The following is a 20,565-nucleotide window of genomic DNA, read 5'->3' as shown; positions in this document are numbered from 1 at the left end:
GATAAAGTTGAAAAATTCCTGAAAAAAACTAGCTGCTCTGAAACATTTTCTAGAAAAGTGCCCTCTGTGCATGTGTGGCACCACTGGAAGAGGAGGATGAGCGACAGCATGGGGGAGAATACAAACCCAAGACGACACACATTAAAAAGAATAGGACGTTTTCAACAGAAAGAAAGAAGAGTTTTCAGAAGGAAGACTTGCAACTTAATTACAAAGCATTAAGTCTTAAACTCAATCTCCAATTGTCCAAATTGTCAATGTCAATGTGAAGATTTGTTCACTCACCCCACTCTAAGTGGACTTCTTTGTGCTTTGGTCTACCCAAAACCCTCGGTGGTCGACACTGACCTGGTGCAATGCTTAGTGTGCGAACAGGGAGACTTTCAGAACACTGCGGGAGAAACACCGGAGAGAATCACCTCTTAGTTACCGTGAATTTATCAGACGTCTATATACCAGGCAAATTCCACCCCATAACTGTAAATGCTACCAAGTGGGGGCTACGTGTTGAATGTGTAGATTATTTTTTATATAATAAGATATTCGTGTGTGTATGTACATGTGTTTTAAGTGTGGACATATACTGCATATGATATTGGTAAAAATGAATATTTCTGAAGTCAGATTTATAGCCATGAGTGTTATATACCCTAAGCACACAATTATTTTCCTTTAAACCAAAATCAGAGCAACCCTTCATGAGGACAGAAGAGAACACAAAACAACAGCTGGATGAAGTTTTTAAATGGTGCCATAAATGGCCAACCACCCACATACAGAGCAGAAAAGCAAATAAGGTCGATATTAATCAACTGAGTCTGACATTAACCAGTAGGTCCTGTTAATGCTGAAATAAGCAGGGCTTCTTTTTGCAGGATCTGGTTGCATAAGGCTGGTGGTACGAAAGTTCATCCCCTTTTTGAGATGCGAGAAAATGAGGCAGAGCTAAGCAGCTCAACCACACTCATTGTTCTGCCCAAGGAGAAGTGGTGCAGAGAAAACATGCTTCACCCACTCAAGGAGATCACTGCCCCTGTGCAGCGTAGGAGGTACTGCGGACAATCTGTGGCTTTGGTGTGGATACACCCCACCCCGCAAGCAGTCCTGAGCCCTAGCACTGCAAAGACATGGTCTAGCTGCAGCTTATTTTCTCAGGAGTCTGTCCATATGGACAGTCTAGACATCGCAGTACACTATCCTGGGGGGGAAAAGAAAATAAACACAAGACGATGTGGGCGGTGGGTTGACTGGCAAAATTAGGCATCCTAATGGCAGGTATTCTCTTGAAAGGTCAACCCAGCACAGGGCTATTAGCCACTATGCTGCTCTCTCTCTCAACATTAATAGTTTCACACCATAATGTTGAATATCTCTTTGATGAAAATGTCTTCTACCATCTCGCCTCTCGCTCACTTTCTGAATGGAAGTTAAAGCCATTTAGATAATAACCCTCTCATTTCTAGAGCACTTCATGTGCTTTATTAGGTTATTTGGAAGCTATGAGAACACTGTATGTTTGAAACCAAGGCTCCTAACATGTTAACTGGCTGGTCTAAGGTCATATAAATAGTAGACAACAAAAGAACTGCTGCCGCCTACAGATGGGGAAGGTGGGCACTGCACAGTTGCAGAGGTGCCATTCAGCTGGGTCATCATAGATTTATACGGTTTTTACAATAATTTTCCAGCAGATGGCAGCAAAGTACCTCGAAGAAGGGGTGTGTCATCTTCTCATAAAATCGCTAGATGTGCTAACAGCAGAGCTGTGTTGGAGGTCATATCTTTTTGACTCTAAATTCTATGCTTTTCTATGGTTGTAATAACTGAGGTTCCCCTTATTTAGCTAACGGAAAATCCAGGCCACCCTCAATTTTTACCTGTCACGTGTGATCATGCCAAAGTCTTCTCAGAAATAACTAAGTGACAAATGTACCCCAAAGTACCACAGTTCAGTGGAGCATCATTCACGTCTATCTCTTTATGTCTTCTAATGCATAATGCAAAACACTCTACTTTTAATTTCATGATGTGATGCCACGACACATTCTAAATAGCAATTTTATTCTGATGTTATAAATATGTTGTCTGAATTTGACCAAAGACGTTTACTTTTATACCGAAACTGAACCAACCTGACTGTGTCCACCAGTGCTGATGCAGCATGCGCGGAGCTTGTACAAAGTGCCTGGTTTCAAGTGGGTGAGAGTGTATTCTGTAGCCGATCCGCTGTACGCCACCTCCCACTGACTCGCTGCAAAACAAGACACAGGTATGAGTTTATGCCTTTTATAATCATGTAATAGTATCAAGCATTACTGATAAGAAAAAGCTCTAAGTGGTTTCTATGAAAACCAGCATCTCCTATTCTTTCTCTTTTTTTAAAAAAAAAACACAGCCAAAAGCTTCTCTTTCCATTTCCTTTACAAAGTTCAATACTAAAATAACCTGGAGTCATTTTTAACACTTAGTCCTGCTGGCTAGATTACTTGGTATCACCATTATTACATTTGCTGACTATCAGGTTTGGATGCTGGAAACCACACAGAATCTGCTGTTGGCCCAGGGGGAGTGGTAAGAGGAGAGAGAGGACAGTGTCGAGCAAGCTGTGCAAGGGTTCTGATGTGAGAAGCCCCTGGGCCAGCCGGCTGTGGGGAAGGCTGCTCAGTGTGAGGTTTCTGGTCCGTCTGGGGCACTGTGGAAGAGTCTTATCTGCCCGGAGGTCACAGCGACTAGATTCCTCCCAGTACAGACTGAGTCCCTGGCGCAAAGGCCGGCTGTCTTCATGGAACTGCACTTCAAAGACAAAAAGGCCTGGGATAGTGACAAATTAAAGATGAAACACTCATTGTGACCCAGGTTATCTGACCACTTCTCAGGATTAAAGAAAGCAAGCAGGGCCCCTGGAGAGGTCTAGGCGTCCGAAGAGGCTGCTGCCACCAGGGGAAACGCATCTGGGTTGCTTCGAGCGACTGCCTGGCTCTCACGTCTGGGCAGCTAGGATGTTTTCTCTCTTCTGTTTAGTTCTCACTAACGCTATGTTTCCAGCTGACTATTTTACAAAAGCCTTTTACTCCATGAAGTTGTTTTAGGGAAAACACTTTTACTCTATTCCATGATATTTTACTGAAGTAACTTCCACAAATTCCCTCAGCTGCTTATTAGGCTAGATTGACAATTACGTCACATGCACTAGGGCCACACGGGAAAGGGGAATAGTAAAGACAGTGATCCTGACATTTCTGATTAGAAAACCTCTACTGAACAGGCAACTGGGAACAAGGACGACTGAAACAAAAAGATTCAATTAATCACTGACATTATGCACTGGCAAAGTTGGTAGTTTTAAGCAGAGAATGGCATCTATTTTTGATTTGTCATTAGTGGTCAAGAGAGCCAAAGAAATACTTAGGTTTTCACAATGAGCCACTGCATATGCATGACTTCTTTCCTAGGTAGGTTTTCTAACGTAAAAACCTAAATCAAATTTTAAGCACAGAATATGATTTTATGCTAACAACCACAGCTGTGCCCACCTCAAAGAATTCTCATGTTCTTAGCTTAAAATAGGACCTGATTGACATGAAAAACAAAATAGGCCAGGTGGCTGTCACAGTACAGAATAAAAGGCAAGCCACGCACCTGCACTGTTTGTTTGTAAAACTTACTGTTAACTCTTTCTGTCTTTTTCTGCCATACGCATGTGTGTTTTTTTTAAATTAGTGGTTGCAGGAATTCTTAGAGTGGTGAGGTATTTCATTTTTAAGGTTCTGATGATTATAACATTTTTTCTATTAAAGCCTAATGAATTTTATTAGAAAGAACATCTAAGAACTTTTTAAAAGGCATTATTTAAGGAATTTGATATCTAACCTTATTCCACTTTAACCCACAGACTGTGACAATGAATGAATAAATAATCTGACTCAGACATCACAACAAAGATGGAAAGACATTTTCTAAATTTGTTGTAAAGTGTGACACTTGTCACCGGCCCACAGTAAGACTACATTTAGTCTGTCATCATTGTACATCGGAGTTTGTAGATTATCACACTTGTTTGGTGTCTCTACCTTACCTTTCCTGCTGATGGCTTCTGACACTCTCTCTGCTTATAAGAATTTCCAGAGAAAGTGTGCCAAGAGAGGAGATGAAAAAGTTAATTATTCTATTAATTAGGACCTCTGGCTTAAAGAAATGACATAGAAAATTTAAAAACATGATAAAAATGTACATTTTGAGCAGACTCTGATCTCTGACGCTGTGTTTGAAAGAGAAAAACTGTCAACGTGTGACCAAGGTTTGTTTATTGTAGTAGCGCTATCACTAATGATTACCCAGTATTACGATACAGATGTTTATCACATTAAAAAACAGGCTTGCCAAAGGATTTGAATAACACAATTTCCAAAACCTTCACCTTCGGAGTTTCCATCAGTGATCTCCAGCAAGTACTTGAGTATTTCTGAACCACCATTGTCCTTCGGAGGATCTGGAAAGTAATCAAATGTGTTATTAGTTATGAAAAGGTGTTGATTTTTATTAGTAAATATCATTAGAACAGAAAATCATATAATGTTATACTGACTTAATTCTGAATTGAACCAAAAGGCAAAATAATACATTATTTCACCCGACTCTTTTCTTGAAAAACAAAAGAAACAAACAAAAATATCAAGAAATCCTGAATACTATCAGATTATTACAGCTAAGGAATGTCAAAGAGTTAGCATTTATAAAGTGAAAGATGAGCAAAATACAAAATATGAACTGATTTTTCTAGAGTAATGTTAAGAAATTTATGAATTCTGAATCCTCCTCTTTAACCTTTAGTGATTTTTATATAAGATGAAACATTTATGCATTTCTTTAATTATTTTATTCTCTTTTATTTCACTTGTCTTATCAGTGACCAGATTCTTTGGAGAGATGGAGAGGGAAGGAAAGAGAAGTGCAGAACTTACTGACAAGATAAATAAAACAGCAGAATGTAATAAATCTGTTCCATCGCAGTTCGCTACTAAGCAAATTTTATATCCCAGTGAACCTGACATGGAACCGGAGTTGTGGACCAACGGAACGTGCACCAAACAGGTGGCTTGAGGAAGAGGTTCCAGCTCATTACCAGAGCCCTGTGGCACTCTGATTATTTAGTCCACTGCAACTCTGTTCCTGCAAGAGTCTTCTTTTCAGGGCAGAAAATTCTGCAAGACTACGCAGAATGTACCTCCACTGTCAGTCGGTCATCTCTGCATTTTAGCTCTACCCTCAGGTTACTCATTTAGATTTAGGGACTGCTTCCCTTCTCTCTCCGCCTGGTATCTCCATTAACGTATACGTACTTCAGTAATAGACATTAAACAATAATTACGAAGCTAAACATTACAGCATAAGGCTAATGAAAGTAAATATCCAGTACTGACAGAACTTTCTAGGATTTTCTGAGGAAAAAAGCTTTACAGTCTGGCAAAAAGCACATCTATATTTTTACAGTTTCTCTTAAGCATATCCATCTCCCAGGGAAACAGATACCCTAATAATTCTGCCTCAAAATTATCAGGTAACTTTATGTCTCAGTGGTTGTTCTCCAATTACAGTTTATAATGTTTTAAATTCCCTTCATCTTACTTGGCTGCCAGGTAAAATCTTATTTTAAACTTTTACGTTTTTTCGTCTTTTAGGTAGCTATTATTATGTGATGTTAGTGATAATTATATACATCATGCCAGCTTTACATATAACTGCAAATGTTTATCAACATTCTAACCACATTCATTTCCTTGAAATAATCCACACAGCAGGTGAGCCAGGCTCCCCGCCCCCACCACCATATGATGAACTTCAATATGAAAAACTCCTGAAGTTCAAGACTTCTGGTTACATACAAACGACAACAAAAACTAAGTTTTCCTAATTCATTTTAAATTGAACATTCTGTACATCAAAATTTACTTATGATGACATATCTAAATTTTGAAATTTATTTTCAATATTAACTCCATTAATCAATTTTTTACATTAAATATTACTACTTTTTAAAGGGCAAGCTATTGAAGAATGAAACACATATTCAGAGATTACTACATTCAAACCAATAATACATTAAAAATATAGGAAAAGAACATGTAATACAGGAAAATCATCAAGAAAGTGAGATGCTCTTAAAACTGTCCACTTTTACCAATTGTGGTATTCTCTGGATGTTTCTCGTACACATATTCCAAATGTGTAAAATTCCCACAAATAATACTGCCCTTTTATTTTTTATTTTGGTTTCTTGCTACTGAAATTACAGTAGTCTCCCCTTATCCAACAGAGACATGTTCCAAGACCCCCAGTGAATGCCTGAAACTGTAGATAGTACTGAACTCTGTATATGTTTTTTCCTATACATACATACCTACCTATGATAAGCTTTAATTTATAAATTAGGCATAATAAGAGATTAACAACGATAACTGATGATAAAATAGAACAATTATAACAATACACTGTAATAAAAGTTACCGTACATCTTAGCGACCTCAGCACACGATGTTTTACCTTTCCTTATTAAGTTGAGAACTTTCACCTTTTCCCTTAAAGGAAGCTCCTCATGGCTTCTCTTGGGCATATCTGAACTGCCAGCATCACTACTCTTGCGCTTTGGGGCCATCATTAAGTAAAATAAGGGTGACTTGAACACAAGCACTGTGATACCATGACAGTCGATCTGATAACTGAGCAGGCTCCTAAGTGACTAATGGGCGGGTACTGTATACAGTGTGGATCCACTGGACAGAGGGATGATTCATGTCTGAGGTTGGAAGGAACAGGATGGCGATACTCAGAATGGCACGCAATTTAAAACTTACGAATTATTTCTGGAATTTTCCATTTAATATTTTCAGACTGTGGTTGACCGCAGGTAAATGAAACTACAGAAAGCCAAACCGTAAATAAGGGGAGACTATTGTGATCAATTTTTTAAAATCTGTCTAAAAAGAAGCAACGGCAGCAAAACATACCCCATTTGACACTAAAGCCATGAGATGTAACTGGTCCTTTAATGAGGGGTCTTGTAGGAGGTCCAGGCCTGTCAGGACTCGTCGTACACACCAAAACTTCACTGGGACAGCTTTTCCCTTCCATATTAGAAGCAGTCAGCTATAACACAACCGAGAAAACATTAATGCGCTTTAGACATTAGGTATTAAATCAATGGTGACTTTTTGATACGGTAAGATTAAGGCATCCATAACTCAGACACACACACACACACACACACACACACACACATCTTCTCTCTCTCTCTCTCTCAGTCTCAAACTACTGATTTGTAAGTGTTTGTTTCATGGCATACTTATGTTCTGTATAGTTGGCTATTAACAATTAAAAACAAAACGATAAGGTGGGTTTTAGCTAAAGACGTTTTTACCCCTCCAGGAAGACATAACAAATCTACTATACCACCACCTATTTCTTATTCTTTTGTGGAAGGAAAATATGGCAGGAGAAGCAGGTAAAAATAACCTTGCTCATTTAAGAGTAGGGCAATGCCACCTTGTGGAGAAACGCTTGTAGCATACCTATGTTCTCAGAGCCGGTGCCAAATAACAAGGGTTTTTTAAAATATCAAAACCTATCATTTTCCTCAAACAGTCACACTCTTGACTTGATAATTTGACAACTCTTTACTGAGCGACTACTATGTGACTACTATGTGGACAAAGCCTTGCCCACAAGAAACTTACATGCCAGTTGGAGAAAGTGATTAAAAAATGATTAAAAAAAATATATATCTATTTTCTCTTCCTCCAAAAGAGAAGGAAAAGTGGAATCAGAAGAAAATCTTCTCTCTCCAAGATGCACACTGTCCTATTAGAAAATCTAGTACTGAGCACAGATCAATACACTAGGCTGCAGCACAGAATGCAGCATCCCAGTTTCTCTCTCAATGATTGCAAAGCATTGTTTTTGGCTACAACACAAAGTCCTACGGTGTCACTAAGGTGGTTGTTAATGGCCAAAGCCTAAGTAGGGAGGGAGGGGGTAATAGAGGAGAAAAATAAAAACAGCTGGGGGAAAAAAAATGGGCAGCAGAGCACAGGCAATTGGAGACTAAAAGAGAAATGATGAAAAGGATAAAGATGGGAGAGAACGAAGTGAAGTGCAGGTGAGAGACAGGTGCACGGGGCATCTGGTTTGGGTCTTCCCAGGTGAGTGCATCTGGCCATGCTGTAATGCCATTTATTACAGCACATTACGACAGGTTTCCCTCTCAAAAGTGGATTTTAAAATTAAAGTATGGTGTGCATTTTATAAATGTTACTTTAAAAATGTAAAGTGCAGTGAACTTAAAAAATTTTTTAACCTAGAGAGTCAATTTGAAACGGTAAACGGGTGAAACACAAAACAGCTTTTCAAGCAGCTCAGGTACCAAAATGACTGACTCACCCTGAATTTATACTGTGTGCTTCTTTTGAGATTTTTCACAGTATAGGTTAAATCCTCTCCAGTGTATTTTGGGTGGAAAAGGTTATCCTGAAAAGGCAAAGCCAGAAAGAAACATCAGTATCATAAAATCTGGGTATTAAACACCTTGGTATGTGGGATTTTTATGTTGCCTCTTCCCATGATCACCAGTGGGCCAGAGGAGCGGCAGCTACTGCAACGGAGTTTATCAGAAGCCCCTGGTGCTGTGGAGAGCATTCTAGCTTAAGCAAAAATCTAACTCTGTCACATTGTAATTTCTCCGGGGTCTGTTCAAGCTCATTGAGAGGCTAATACTAATTTGAAGGAGAACAATGCTTTCTCTTTGAGAGTAGGTAAATTTGCTTTAGAATAGGTGCCACCATATGCTTTTCTCACAGAGCAAACTTTTCCTGGTTACTCAATAAGCATTTTAAACAAAGAATGTAACCACCAAGCAGTACATGTAACAAAGCAGTATGTACATGTAAAACAAAATTTATTTCACAACATTGTCATGAAAAAAGCCTCTAGTACTGACGTCTTCACTGTCAAGCTGCAATGTGCTAGGCAATAAACGGTGGCTGAGGTTTCTGACCACACAGTGTCCTCTTCTGGCCAAGTGAGAAAGGACAGCTTGGATGGGGAAGGCATGATCCTTTAAGAGGATAAATAACCTATTAAAAGCTGAATGTACAGGATTCTTTCAGTAGTATTCTCTATCACCCATCCATCCCTCCAGCCAGCCAGCCAGCCATCCCTCCATCCATCCATCCATCCATCCGTCCAATATTTCTGAGCCCCTTCTATGCATCAGGCTCTCTTCCACGCTCTAGGGGTTCAGCATTGCCCAAGAACAGACAGGGCCTTGCCCACAAGAAACATACATGCCAGCTGGAGAAAGCAATTGAAAAATATACATATAAATATGAAGCATGTCATGTGGTGTTAAGTGCTACGACAAAAATTTAAGCTGGGTAAAAGGACAGAGCAGGAAACCTACTGAAGCGCTGCTTTCTGTAGCTGCGTAGGTTAAACAAGGCAGCCACATGTGGCTCTTTAAATTAAATATAATAAAAAATTCAGTTCCTTGGGCCCACAGCCATATTTCAAGTGCTCAACAGTCACATGTGACAAGCGCTGCCTTACTGGACAGCACAAACATTAACCAGAGAGTTCTAGTGGGCAGTGCTGTTTCACAGGGTAGTCAGGGAAGGGCTCTCCAAGGAGGCGACATGTGGGAAGAGCCCTGAATGAAATGAAAGAAGTGAGTCAAAGACATGTGGAAGGGCATTCTAGCTGCAGGGCATAGGGAACTGTAGAGGCCCTGAGGTCAGGGCATGCCTGGCATGTTCAATCAGACTCAAGTGGCAGGAACAAGGGCAGATATGAAGACTCCAATCGCGTAGGACCTTGTAGGTACTGTGACAGCTCTAGTTTTTGCTCTGGGAGAGGGGGAAAGACACTGAGATGCGAAGGGTTCTGAGCAGAGCCCTGACATGACTGTACTTTAACAGGATCTCTCAGGCTTTGTGTGGAGAATAGACTGTAGTGTAGTGAGGCTGAAGGTAGGGAAAATACTTCAGAGGCCATTGCAATAATCCAGGGGCGAGATGATGGTGCCTTATAAAGGGATAGTGGCTGTGGAGATGTTAAGAAGTGGTCAGATCTCTGGATAATTTCCGAAGGAAGATTCAAAAGGATTTGCTGATTATATACAGAGTCAAGGATAACTCGATGGGTGTGTGGCTTCTCCAAATGAAAGCCTGGAACGCCGTTTACTGAGATGGTGAAGAACGGGATGGACAGATGGTAGCAGCGATAGTGGAGAAATCCAGAGTTTGGTTTTGAACTCATGTAGCTAATCTAATTTCATGGTGTCCTGTAGTTACAAGAATACCGACTTACACAGAGCACATGCAAGGGTGTAAAATCTGCAAAACTCACATTTTCATCCTCTTGGATTTCCAAAGTATAGGTGACCACTTCCTCAGGTGAACAGCCTTCTGGTTTATTCCACTGCAACGTGACCCATGTGACCCCAGCTCGAACAAGTCTTGGTGCAGACGGCATCTGAGGAATGTTTCCTAATGTGTAGCATACCACCTCTTGGCTATACCCACTGTAGAGAAGCAAACCCAGTGAGACACAGGTTTAGGAGCAAGTGAGGAGTCTTGGCATTTTGAAAGAGGAAGGATAAACCTACCTACCACCCAACTCGCTTGGGTCAGAAAGTCTGGGGCCTGACTAGTTCAGCAAGCAAACGAAGGCAAGGATCCTCTGTGGACATTCCCTACCACAACTCTCAATCTGCCCCATTTCCCTGCTTCAGTCTACTGCCAAAAAAGCAAACCATTTTCAGGACAATGTATTTAAGAATTTATTTGCCCCCAAGAGCACCCAGCACAACACAGTGCAATGTTTACCAAGCTATGAGGCACAGCTACCAAGGTGTCTTCAAATCAATGTGAGCACAGATAACTGGGTTGATGAAATTAATGTTTTACAAATATATACAGTGCTATTTTTCAAAAGTTTGTGGGTGTTTCCAATTCATTTACAAATTCTCGAACCATAGAAGCCTTTATCATCTTTCAACCAGTGGCCTCTAAAAATACAATGGCTATCATGGGTGGGGAGGGAGGGCTGTAAAACCTTGTGATGTTAAGAAAGTTCTTTCGGCTGGAAAAAAGGTGGAGGACCAGCGATGTGCTGAACCGTTAAGATTTTCAATAAGCAGTGATGAAAGAAAAAGATTTTTCCGTTAACTGAAGAGTTACCCAGGAAGTGCAATTGAAATACGGTCTTTCAAAGCATCTTTAATCCATTGAGGCTTCCCTGTACACCTGTTCTTGCCTTTCTTCTGCAGCTTGGAGGCAAGCTGTGGTGTCCTAGACAGTCCAGATTTTTCCCCAATCCTATGAGTATCTGTCCCGGGCTTGACAACAATGGCTGGCTCAGCATCCCTTTCCTTGCATCAGGAAACACTCACATATAATTGAAAAAGACAACTGAATGAGTAGCTTGCTAAAGTGATGAAAGAAAAAGGCACACGATCTGAAAAAAAGAAAGCCCCAAGAGAGATTCCTTTCAAAATCTGCACTGTTACCTTGATCTTGGTTTTCAGAGACCCCTAGTGGGGCCTTTGCATTACAGCAAAAGGCCTTCGCCTTACTGCAAAGAGGCCACACAGCGGCATTTATCCCCTCAGAAGGGGCCTTCTACCCTCTGATTAGGATTCCTTCTCAGAAAATCTCAAACTGGTTCAGTGTGGAGGCAAGAGGCGCCCTTATGCCTTCCGGCAACATTAGAGGAAGACTCAGAATGACCACACAAATGTGTAATGACACAAGGACAAGGAGTGTCATACCTGGTGCCAATGTCATTCCGAGCAGCCAGCCTGAACGTGTACCCCATTGCCGGACAAAGCTTTGTCAGCTTGCAGTGCTTCTGGCTCCCAAAAAAGCACTGTCTGAAACCACTGTTCCTTTTTCCCTAAAAGAAAACATGAAACAATGCACATAAATTTTAAAAATGACCATAAGAAAACGAAGGAGCATTGTGAGTAACTGTTTAATTTCCCAGTTTGGATGAACAAAACTAAGAGAAGGAAGGCTTCTAGGGAAGCATTCACGTTGCACATAAAGTGCTCTACAATGAAATGTCATCCTTAATATAAAGGCGCTACAGAAAATTCTAGAACTGAGACAGGTAATGTACTGTACTTGTATTTCTAAAGTGGTTTTTGGTTAACAAAATTAAAAAGGCCCTTTCAGGTACAAGGCAATGGTCAAGTTAAGGATCATAATCTCTAATATCTTCTTCACTCAAGTTGGTCAGACTGGCCAATGTGACCAACAAGAGTCAGTTTGCAGCCTCACAGGAATCGCCAGCCCTGGAACTGCACAGCCTTCCCCAGCAACCGCTGAGCACCTGAGGACCACTCTGTGCAGCTCAGCGAGCCACAGGAAGTCCTCCCCAGTCTTCTCTCCTCTCTCCCTCCCTGCAGCAGCCCCCAATCCCCGTGTGTGGACATTCCAGCATTGGTGAGCTGTTTTGTCACTGACGCCTTTGCCTCATCTTGTCCACATCTGCTTTCCTCCTAACACTATCTTGGACAAGCTGGGAGTTCATCAATGCTTGGAGAGTTGAACTAAAAGTCTGATAGGCACTTGGAACATCGGTCAAATTCATCTCTATGTATTACAGCCCTCTTAAGTTTCTCATGAGGCTGGAAATGTATTTTTAATGTGTTCCTAGCCTTACATGATGCTTCAAATCCCTTAAAGTAAAAAGAAAACACTCCAGTGGGTTCTCTTAATAGATCTATGAGTAAGAGAAAGACCTTAACCATCCTGGTGCCATGCTCAGAGGCATGGAATACTCATATCAGCAATCTGCTAGAACAAATATTTCAGACCCATAATCCACAGTATTTCATCTACATTTATCTATGCAGACTTACTCTTGGTTGATTCTTGCAAAAGAAAACCACATGCTAACACTGAATAAATCTTAACATTCTAATCAGACAGCTGGGCCCAGTGCCTTCAGGAATACGTTTGAAGTTCTCAATTTATTTTATCAAGAATGAAGAAAGCACATTCTTCTCCTAAGCAAATTTAAAGCATTTCCTTTCTTGAAGCAGGCCTCTAAATGCTTACGACTAAAACACATCCCAGGTGAAGTTTAATTAAAAATTAAATAAATATGCCACTAGCTTAAAGTATCACTAGGGTGAACAGATTGACAACAACCATGCCACACTCACACCGAAGCTAACTCTTCCCCACCCCACCCTCCCTCAGCAAGGTAGTGTCCTTTCCAAGGGAGGGCCTGGAAGTCCTAATGGTCTTCAAGATCCAAAGGTCACTTCACCAAGGGTTCAAAGTACATCCAGGTGCAACAATGAAAAAAAAAAAGGCAGTAAAGCCTAACATTTTTCAGCTGCTACATATCATGCCCTGCCGATGATTACTTTAACCTTGAGTGTTAAGGTGGCTGCAGACAATTTATTCATAGGCAAACCGGTTATGCATACATTTGCATAATTACATCCAGTGTCTGATTATACTCTCCCAGGCCCTGGTGTGTTTTGTTATCCATTTCAGGCTGCAGCATGATCTACCTTCTTTCCTCCTCTATTTCTGAACTCTGGAGTAAACAGTGCAAGAAAGGCACATCCTGCTGCCACAGAAGCCTCAGCCCTTCCAAATCTGACGCTGGCTCCCCTTCAATGCCTCATTTTTCCTATTTCTTTCTTTGGTCTCCTTTGCCCATTTCTGGTGCTTAGAACTACGGCCAGTAAATAGAAGCCAGTCTGTTCCTTACTAGGTTGATTTAATATGGTGAAAACCAGACTGCCTGTGGCTTAAATGAAAAAAAAGAGTGGGGAGGCATCAATGATGTGAACTAGATTTTTCTTTTAAAGGGTCATAGCATTGGGGCTCACTAAAGAATTGGGGGAAGAGGCATTCTGTGACCTTCAAGACATTTTCCTATGTTGCTGACATTTTTTTCCTTAATTTTCTACTTCAGTATTGGAAACAACTGCTAAATAAACTCCAACTTGTTTAGACAAAGCATGCCAATTTTCCATCATAATACTTTCCAAGATGTACTACTGTATGCACGGACCTTAAGGACTTGTATAAAACCCAGAGTTGCTGGAACCTTAGAAACAAGTTTTAGAAATAATGTCTGTGGAGTCTGAAGGGGTAAGAGTACAAACAGTTCACAGAGTTAAAGCAGTAAGTCTTACTGGTGAATTTTCAGAAGTCACTGAGAATAAACCAGAAACAAGGGAAAGTAGGTTAACAAAATATTTCAGACAGGAGTGAAGCTTTTGAACAAAAGGAAATATGCATGTATGACATGGAGTTTAATATAAAAGGGATATCTGGGGGAAAAATTAATATTCACAAACATCACTGCAGTGCAGAAGTGCTCTATAGCAGAGGTTAGCAAGTGAAGATGGAGGATCCCACGGCTCACGCATCACCCTGGTCTCCCAGGACAGACCGTGCCAACCTCTCGGACGACTCTGGGGCTTAGGGATCACAAAGTACAGGTTCAAAGGTACAGGTGACATGGCCAATCTGTTTGTAAACCCAGAGTGAGCCCAGGTTGTAAACAGCATTTACAAATAAAATATTATCCAGCTCGTGTTGACAGAAATGGAAAGGGTTTTAAAAAAAAAAAAAGCACTTTAGAAGATTGAAAGATTCAGACAAACCGAGAGGAGTGATAACGTGAATGTTTATCATTGTTTATCAGAAATCCGTAAGTCCAAGCCATTACTGTCAGTGAAGTTTTACAGAAGGCAAATCCATATTTTATAGGTGGCGTGGCTCCACATGACTGAGAGATTACAATCTGTGGCATGTCCCCTCTTCTAATAAAATCTAATTTAAACTACACAGGATTACAGAGATATACTAGCTTTACTAAGAAAGGAAACTTACTTTTTAAGAATTTAATGTCACCCTTGTGCAGAGTTTCCTACTAAAACATGGTACTAATAGAAATGAACACTCTCTTTACACTTTTTAGTATCATCAATAATCTGGTAAAACACAGGCGGCAGGGACATGCGTGGCCCAGGCCTTGTTCCTAGTCAGCCGCTGCTGTTAGACCCCCTGTGGTGCATCACACAGAGGACAGTAAGAGTGGGGGCTCAAAAGGCCTAGGAGTGGCTGGTCCACAAGGGAAGAAGTGGGGCACGGATCCCCAGTAGCATCTGATTCTCTGGACACGGGGAGAGAAGCACATGAGCAGGCAGATCAGAAGCACCCTAAGATGGGCACTCGAGTTCCTATTCTCCTGGGGAAGGAAAGACAACTTCACCCCAACTAGAGAGAGAGGTGAAAGGAGGCTTGAAGCACCCTTGAAGCACACCCTTGATTATTCTGGAGCAGAGCTAGCCACTGGGCTACATTTGACAGGAATGGACACAAACCCCAGCAGTGTGCTGGCCTAACTTTCTACAGCCAGTGTCCACGCCAGAATGGGCAGATTTTCAGGGTTCCCTGGCTTGTTTCCATTTCATAATCGTGGGCATGCCCAAATGCTTGTTTCTACAGCTCACTCGGAGTTCATTCAAGGACAAGGTTAATCTTTACTAGAATATGAAGAAATCTTGAGTACAAATCAACTGCGTGCTGATAAACCTCATGATGAACCTGGATGGCTCCCTCTTTCAGCTGAGTGCTCCTCTTCTCACTCAACTGAATTCACCGTTCCTGCTGATCTGCTGTCATCCCACACCCAGACCCAGCCTAGGAGCACCGATTCAGCACCCTGGGCCTTGAGACAAATGGAAATGTTTTCTGACCGGGCCCAGGGTTCTTGTCCTCACTTCTGGTCAAAACTGCTCTCGAGGAAAAGGCGCGATTTGCCAGCAGCTGGCTCGCATACACGGCACATATCAGATTTGTCCTTCCTCAGTCCCAAGCTCCCCAGCTTTGCCTCTCCTCCTCTTCCTTACCATTGAAGAAAACTACGTTGCCTGTTATCTACAATCCAGACCCCACTGGCTTATTCCCCATTCCCTCCAGCCCATCTCAGGCAGCCGGTCCCGTGGCACTGCAACTCTGTTTCCCAGAGCTCGCCTGGCCTGGGCTGGACATCTCATTACCTGACCCCCAGCGAACAAGTGCCTCTTTTCAGTTCTAGACTCACATACTAAAGAGAAGCACCATCTCTGGGGGACAGTCCCAGCCTGACAAGACTTGGACCACCACACTATCAGCATCTGCCTCTCTTTTGCTCCATTCTCATCATCACTCACTTTTTAGAAGGATCACACATTTGGTTACAAGTCCTAGTAAAAATCAGAGATGTGCTTTCAGGTCCGACCAGGTTCCTGCTAAATTCTGAAGAATGTCAATGACCTCCAAGTTTTTGTCAGACTGTGAAACGGCCTAGCCTTGGAAAGTCAGGGCAGAGAGAAGGAAGTTTAGGGGAGTATGTAAAATGCAGACTCTCATGCGGCTGCATAGCAGAGAATGACTCCTCCTTGGAGACATTTTCCAATATGCGTCAATAACCTCAGGGACAAAGACATTCTCCCCGACAAGGGTGAAAAATGCCTTATCAAACGTTATTTCATTCTTTAAAACAAAATTTGGAGATAAATTATAAATACAAAAGATTTTAAATATTTTAATGATTAATATTCTATTTCCTATTTTATCTTCTGCCGTTTTATTACCTACTTGAACATTTTTCCATTTCTTTCTAATCTATAGTTTTAAAAAAATAAAAATTATCTATTAAATAAAATTATAACATATTTCTGAATTATCCTCCTCTCCCCAAAATTAAACACCTAGCTGACCCCTGTGAGTCACCCAAAGGACTAAGACACAAGATGCTTGTTTTTCAAGTGTGACAACTGTGGCAGAAGCATTATCTGGCAGGGATACTGTTTATGTCATGGGTTCCCTTCTCCTTATTATAAAGGGAGCAGGCAGTGCCCGTTTCCATCTGAGAAGGACAGCGTTTGAGTGCCACTGAGGCACACAGTGCTGGCTGGGGGAGCTACGCTGGGTGCAGGGTCTGGGTCCCGTCCTACCACTGCATCTCTGGGTACTACTCATGTGTCTTTCTCTCCCTCTTCCCAGAACACTTGGAAGCGAAGCAGAGGTAGGAAAAACAGTTATGTTGTACTTTCAAAGTCCATGACCTTGTACCTAACAATCTGACTACATTGTACCTGAGACACGGCATGAGCTATACAAAGATAAAGGAGAAAAGATGAATGGTTTCTCCCGACTAAGAGAGTCAAAAGAAGCCTTATGTCACATTGTGGCTATTTTAAACATGTTTGGAAATTCCATGAAACCCTGCGTATTGGGGAGCCAAGTCTATGGCCCTTTCCCTTGAATGTTGAGTGGGCTTGTGACCCGCTTGTAACGGACAGAATGGAGTGGAAATGAAACTATGAGACTTTCAAGGCTAGGAAGTCTGTCTTTTCCCCAGAACACTCACTTTTGTAATTCTCACTCCCCTGAGGCTGTCATGCTGTGAGGGAGCCCCAGATGAGGTTCCACTCAAGCCAGCAGTGACCAGGAGACTTGTGACTGAAGACTCTACTAGCAGATTCCAGCCCCCAGCCAATGAGCCCTCCCAGCTGAAGCTCCAGAAATTGTGGAACACAGACAAGCCATCCCCTCACTGCCCTGTACAAATTCCCAACCCAGAATCCATGAGCATAAGAAAGTGATTGTTTTAAGCCATTAAGTTTTGAGGTAATTTGTTATGCAATATTAAACTCATCCACTTTGATGTCCATATATGTTTATAGTATGAAGTTTTTCAGTAAACTTTCATAAATTCCTCCTGCACTATAAATAGCCAGGAGGTAACGGAGCAGAAGTGTGCACGCTGGTACTCAAAACGAACGGTTAACGTATGCCTGAATAAAGGGTTCTATTTTCTACATGCACTTAGTGCATGCCTTTTCCCTCGAAGCCATCCAACAAAGTAAGGCCTCTCTGAATTTTTAAATCTAAACTTACTTTTGTAGAAGCTAAAAATGTAACCAGATTCCTAGAGGATAAAGATCAACCGAAACTGTTAACCAACAGCAATGCAGGTACCTTGTCTTACACTTTAGACAGAATTAAGATTTTTAATAATGCTATCCCCAAAGTTGTAGAGAATCGCGGGGAAATTTTTAAACACACACATGCAACAGTCTTTGGGGGATGGTTTAGGTATGGCGGAACCTAAAGCCACAGAGTAAGCAAATTAAATAACCTTTCAGAGGATCTCCACATGTAACCAGGTTTCCACCCCTCTTTGGTATCTGTTTACAAATACACAATGGAATAAAGTTCCAGCAGGGGAATCAATTTACAGGTGGGTCTGCCTATTTGAAAACTGCTATCTACATATATAAAAAGCATTTGATGCATTTCAGAAAATGCAACTAATTTTTAAAGTTAAAAAATATGTTTAAAAGTAATGTTGATTTGTAAAACTATGTAACAGAAAGACTGAAAACAAATTTTTTTAAAGCCAGTTTTCCTTCTTTATTAACTTACATATCTTGATAAAGTACTTAGGAAGATGAATCTTCTATTTCCTGCTAAGGAACTTAACACATCCATGGCCAATTCTATACATATAACTCACACATACTCCAATTAACTCAGGCTACAGTATTTTCCCGCCAGGAGTAATTCTGTAGCCGATGGGGAAGGTGTCTGCTCTGACTAACATTTCCAATTACCCCGCCACTGACAACCCTGGAAGCTGGTATTGCCAACACTGGCACTTATAAACGAAGTTGGTTCATATTTTCAATTGCCTTCTAATTAATAGACTGGAAATGATCCCTCCTGTTCTTCTTCATGACAGCTTCATTCCTGGCACAAGACAATGAGAATGGCTAACACAAGGGCATTAGAATCCATGGTGCACTGACTCCCTTTGATCATGTGACTCGTAACTCTTCCCGATGTTTTCCTGATCTATGGTCCCTTTCCACTGACCTCCTGCTGTCATAGGTCCTTTCGCAGCCGTGCCTGCTGCCTTCCTGAGCTCCTCTTACTAGGTTTACTAACTGCCTGCTAAGTAAGTTACATGAATTTGGTTATCAGTTGTCATGTGTTCCTGGCCCATGGCTGCTGGATCCAGACATGGGCTGAGTGATTCTGGGCTGGGCACTCTCTGTAACAGCACAGTTCAACCTGTCAGAAATGCCAACGATAAATCAAATAAAAAAATCAAGTTGCATTGGCCAACTGAACTACTGCCAGACTCCAAGATTTAGTCTGCCAGTACGTCTAAATTTAGAAGTAGTTCCAGCACTGGCCAACCCTAGGCAACATCAAAGATAAATGTTGGCTTGAGAAATAAAAGAGCATGTATGTGTTCAGCATAACCATATATAAGAAGGGGTTCATAGCAGAAAGAAGGGGCACTCTACATCTGGGTGGATTCAGAAGTTCCTTGTGACAACCATCACTCTCCCCTCAGCGATGCCTCTTTCATTTTACTGAGCACTCTGGCGCAGAGGAACTTTCCCAGGTAAGAGAAGGGGGTGGGATAGTTTGCGGTTGCATGTTACTAAACAAATACCGCACGCATTTTATCCCTGGCATACGAGTTTTTTCTATTAGTGGAAGAGACTTAGCTACCTGCAATAGCCAAAGATGATCAACAGGTCCTCTGATTTAAAACAAACAAACCTAACATTCCTATATATTTTAAATATGGAGGTTCATCTGATGTCTGGTGCTTCGATAAGATCGGTATGTTGAGATCATCCCAGTGAAAGGAAAGGAAAGAACAACAGGCAATTTTAGAAAAGGCAGCCCGTACTATTTACAAGTGAGCCAAGGAATGGATGGGCTCAGTCCACCGACCTAGCCAAGGCCCAAGGTGGCCACCTTCCAGCTGGCAACCAACAAGCATGACAAACATGAGTTGATAAATTAGGTGCCAAGGACCAAGATGGTATTTGTAATTGAGCCTCAGCCGGAAACTGCCCACAAAGTCTGCTGCCCAAACACATAACAACGCCATCCGGCACACATGTGACAAAAATGGCAAACAGCAAGGAAAGAATCTACTTCAGGTGCGCAGATGTCTGGGGCTGAGGTCCCTAAGAGGGAGGGGCTCCTTTTAACTCAGCTGGTCTTTGGGACCTACAGACCTGTCTGAGTTATTGAATCCTTCCTGGCCAAGTTTCCTTCAATGGGAGGTGTAGTAGAGGAAGTTATTCCCCTGGCTCTCTGAAACCACCTTGGACGTGGCAGCGAAGGTCTGTGATGTGGCGAAACACAGCCTCTCCACCAGGTCACGGATGCAGCTTAAGGCACTTGTGTGAAAAATGGCTTCTGATGGACAGAGCGCCAAATGAACCTGGGACCCCACTCTCCAATCTCCATGAGGGGATTTCTGGAAAATGACCAAAAGAGCACGTGAGCCTGAGAAAGTGCCACCTTCCCCCTACATTTCAGCCAGGCATTGCCGACGGGTTGGGGAATGGAAACTGGCATTCCTGATTTTCTCCTCTGGACCAACATGTTATGCAACCTGAGGCAGCAGGGCATCCTCTCATCCTCAGCGAGGCTCTTCTCTTCCATTCTGTGGGACCCAATAAGT

The 20,565-nt window shown here is 41.8% G+C and overlaps 1 protein-coding gene across 10 annotated transcripts in view; it reads right to left on the bottom strand.

Moving 5' to 3' along the window:
* The window catches only part of FNDC3B (fibronectin type III domain containing 3B), a 357,265-nt gene that overhangs the window by 80,931 nt on the left and 255,769 nt on the right, over positions 1-20,565 (bottom strand). For 7 of the 10 annotated variants that reach the window (XM_070583136.1, XM_070583131.1, XM_008512875.2 and 4 more), the window contains exons 12-18: positions 11,819-11,943; positions 10,396-10,570; positions 8,434-8,520; positions 7,005-7,143; positions 4,418-4,489; positions 2,133-2,251; positions 286-391 (exon numbers count right to left, since the gene is read on the bottom strand). In XM_070583136.1, the coding sequence (XP_070439237.1) occupies positions 286-391; positions 2,133-2,251; positions 4,418-4,489; positions 7,005-7,143; positions 8,434-8,520; positions 10,396-10,570; positions 11,819-11,943 (823 nt within the window). The remainder of the gene's footprint in view (positions 1-285; positions 392-2,132; positions 2,252-4,417; positions 4,490-7,004; positions 7,144-8,433; positions 8,521-10,395; positions 10,571-11,818; positions 11,944-20,565) is intronic. The other 3 variants (XM_008512876.2, XM_070583135.1, XM_070583134.1) reach the window with 1 other exon arrangement.

The sequence above is a fragment of the Equus przewalskii genome, chromosome 18 (assembly GCF_037783145.1).
Source record: "Equus przewalskii isolate Varuska chromosome 18, EquPr2, whole genome shotgun sequence".
NCBI lineage: Eukaryota > Metazoa > Chordata > Mammalia > Perissodactyla > Equidae > Equus > Equus przewalskii.
Note: the sequence above shows the minus strand (reverse complement) of the source record. Positions and strands in the feature narration are given on the sequence as shown.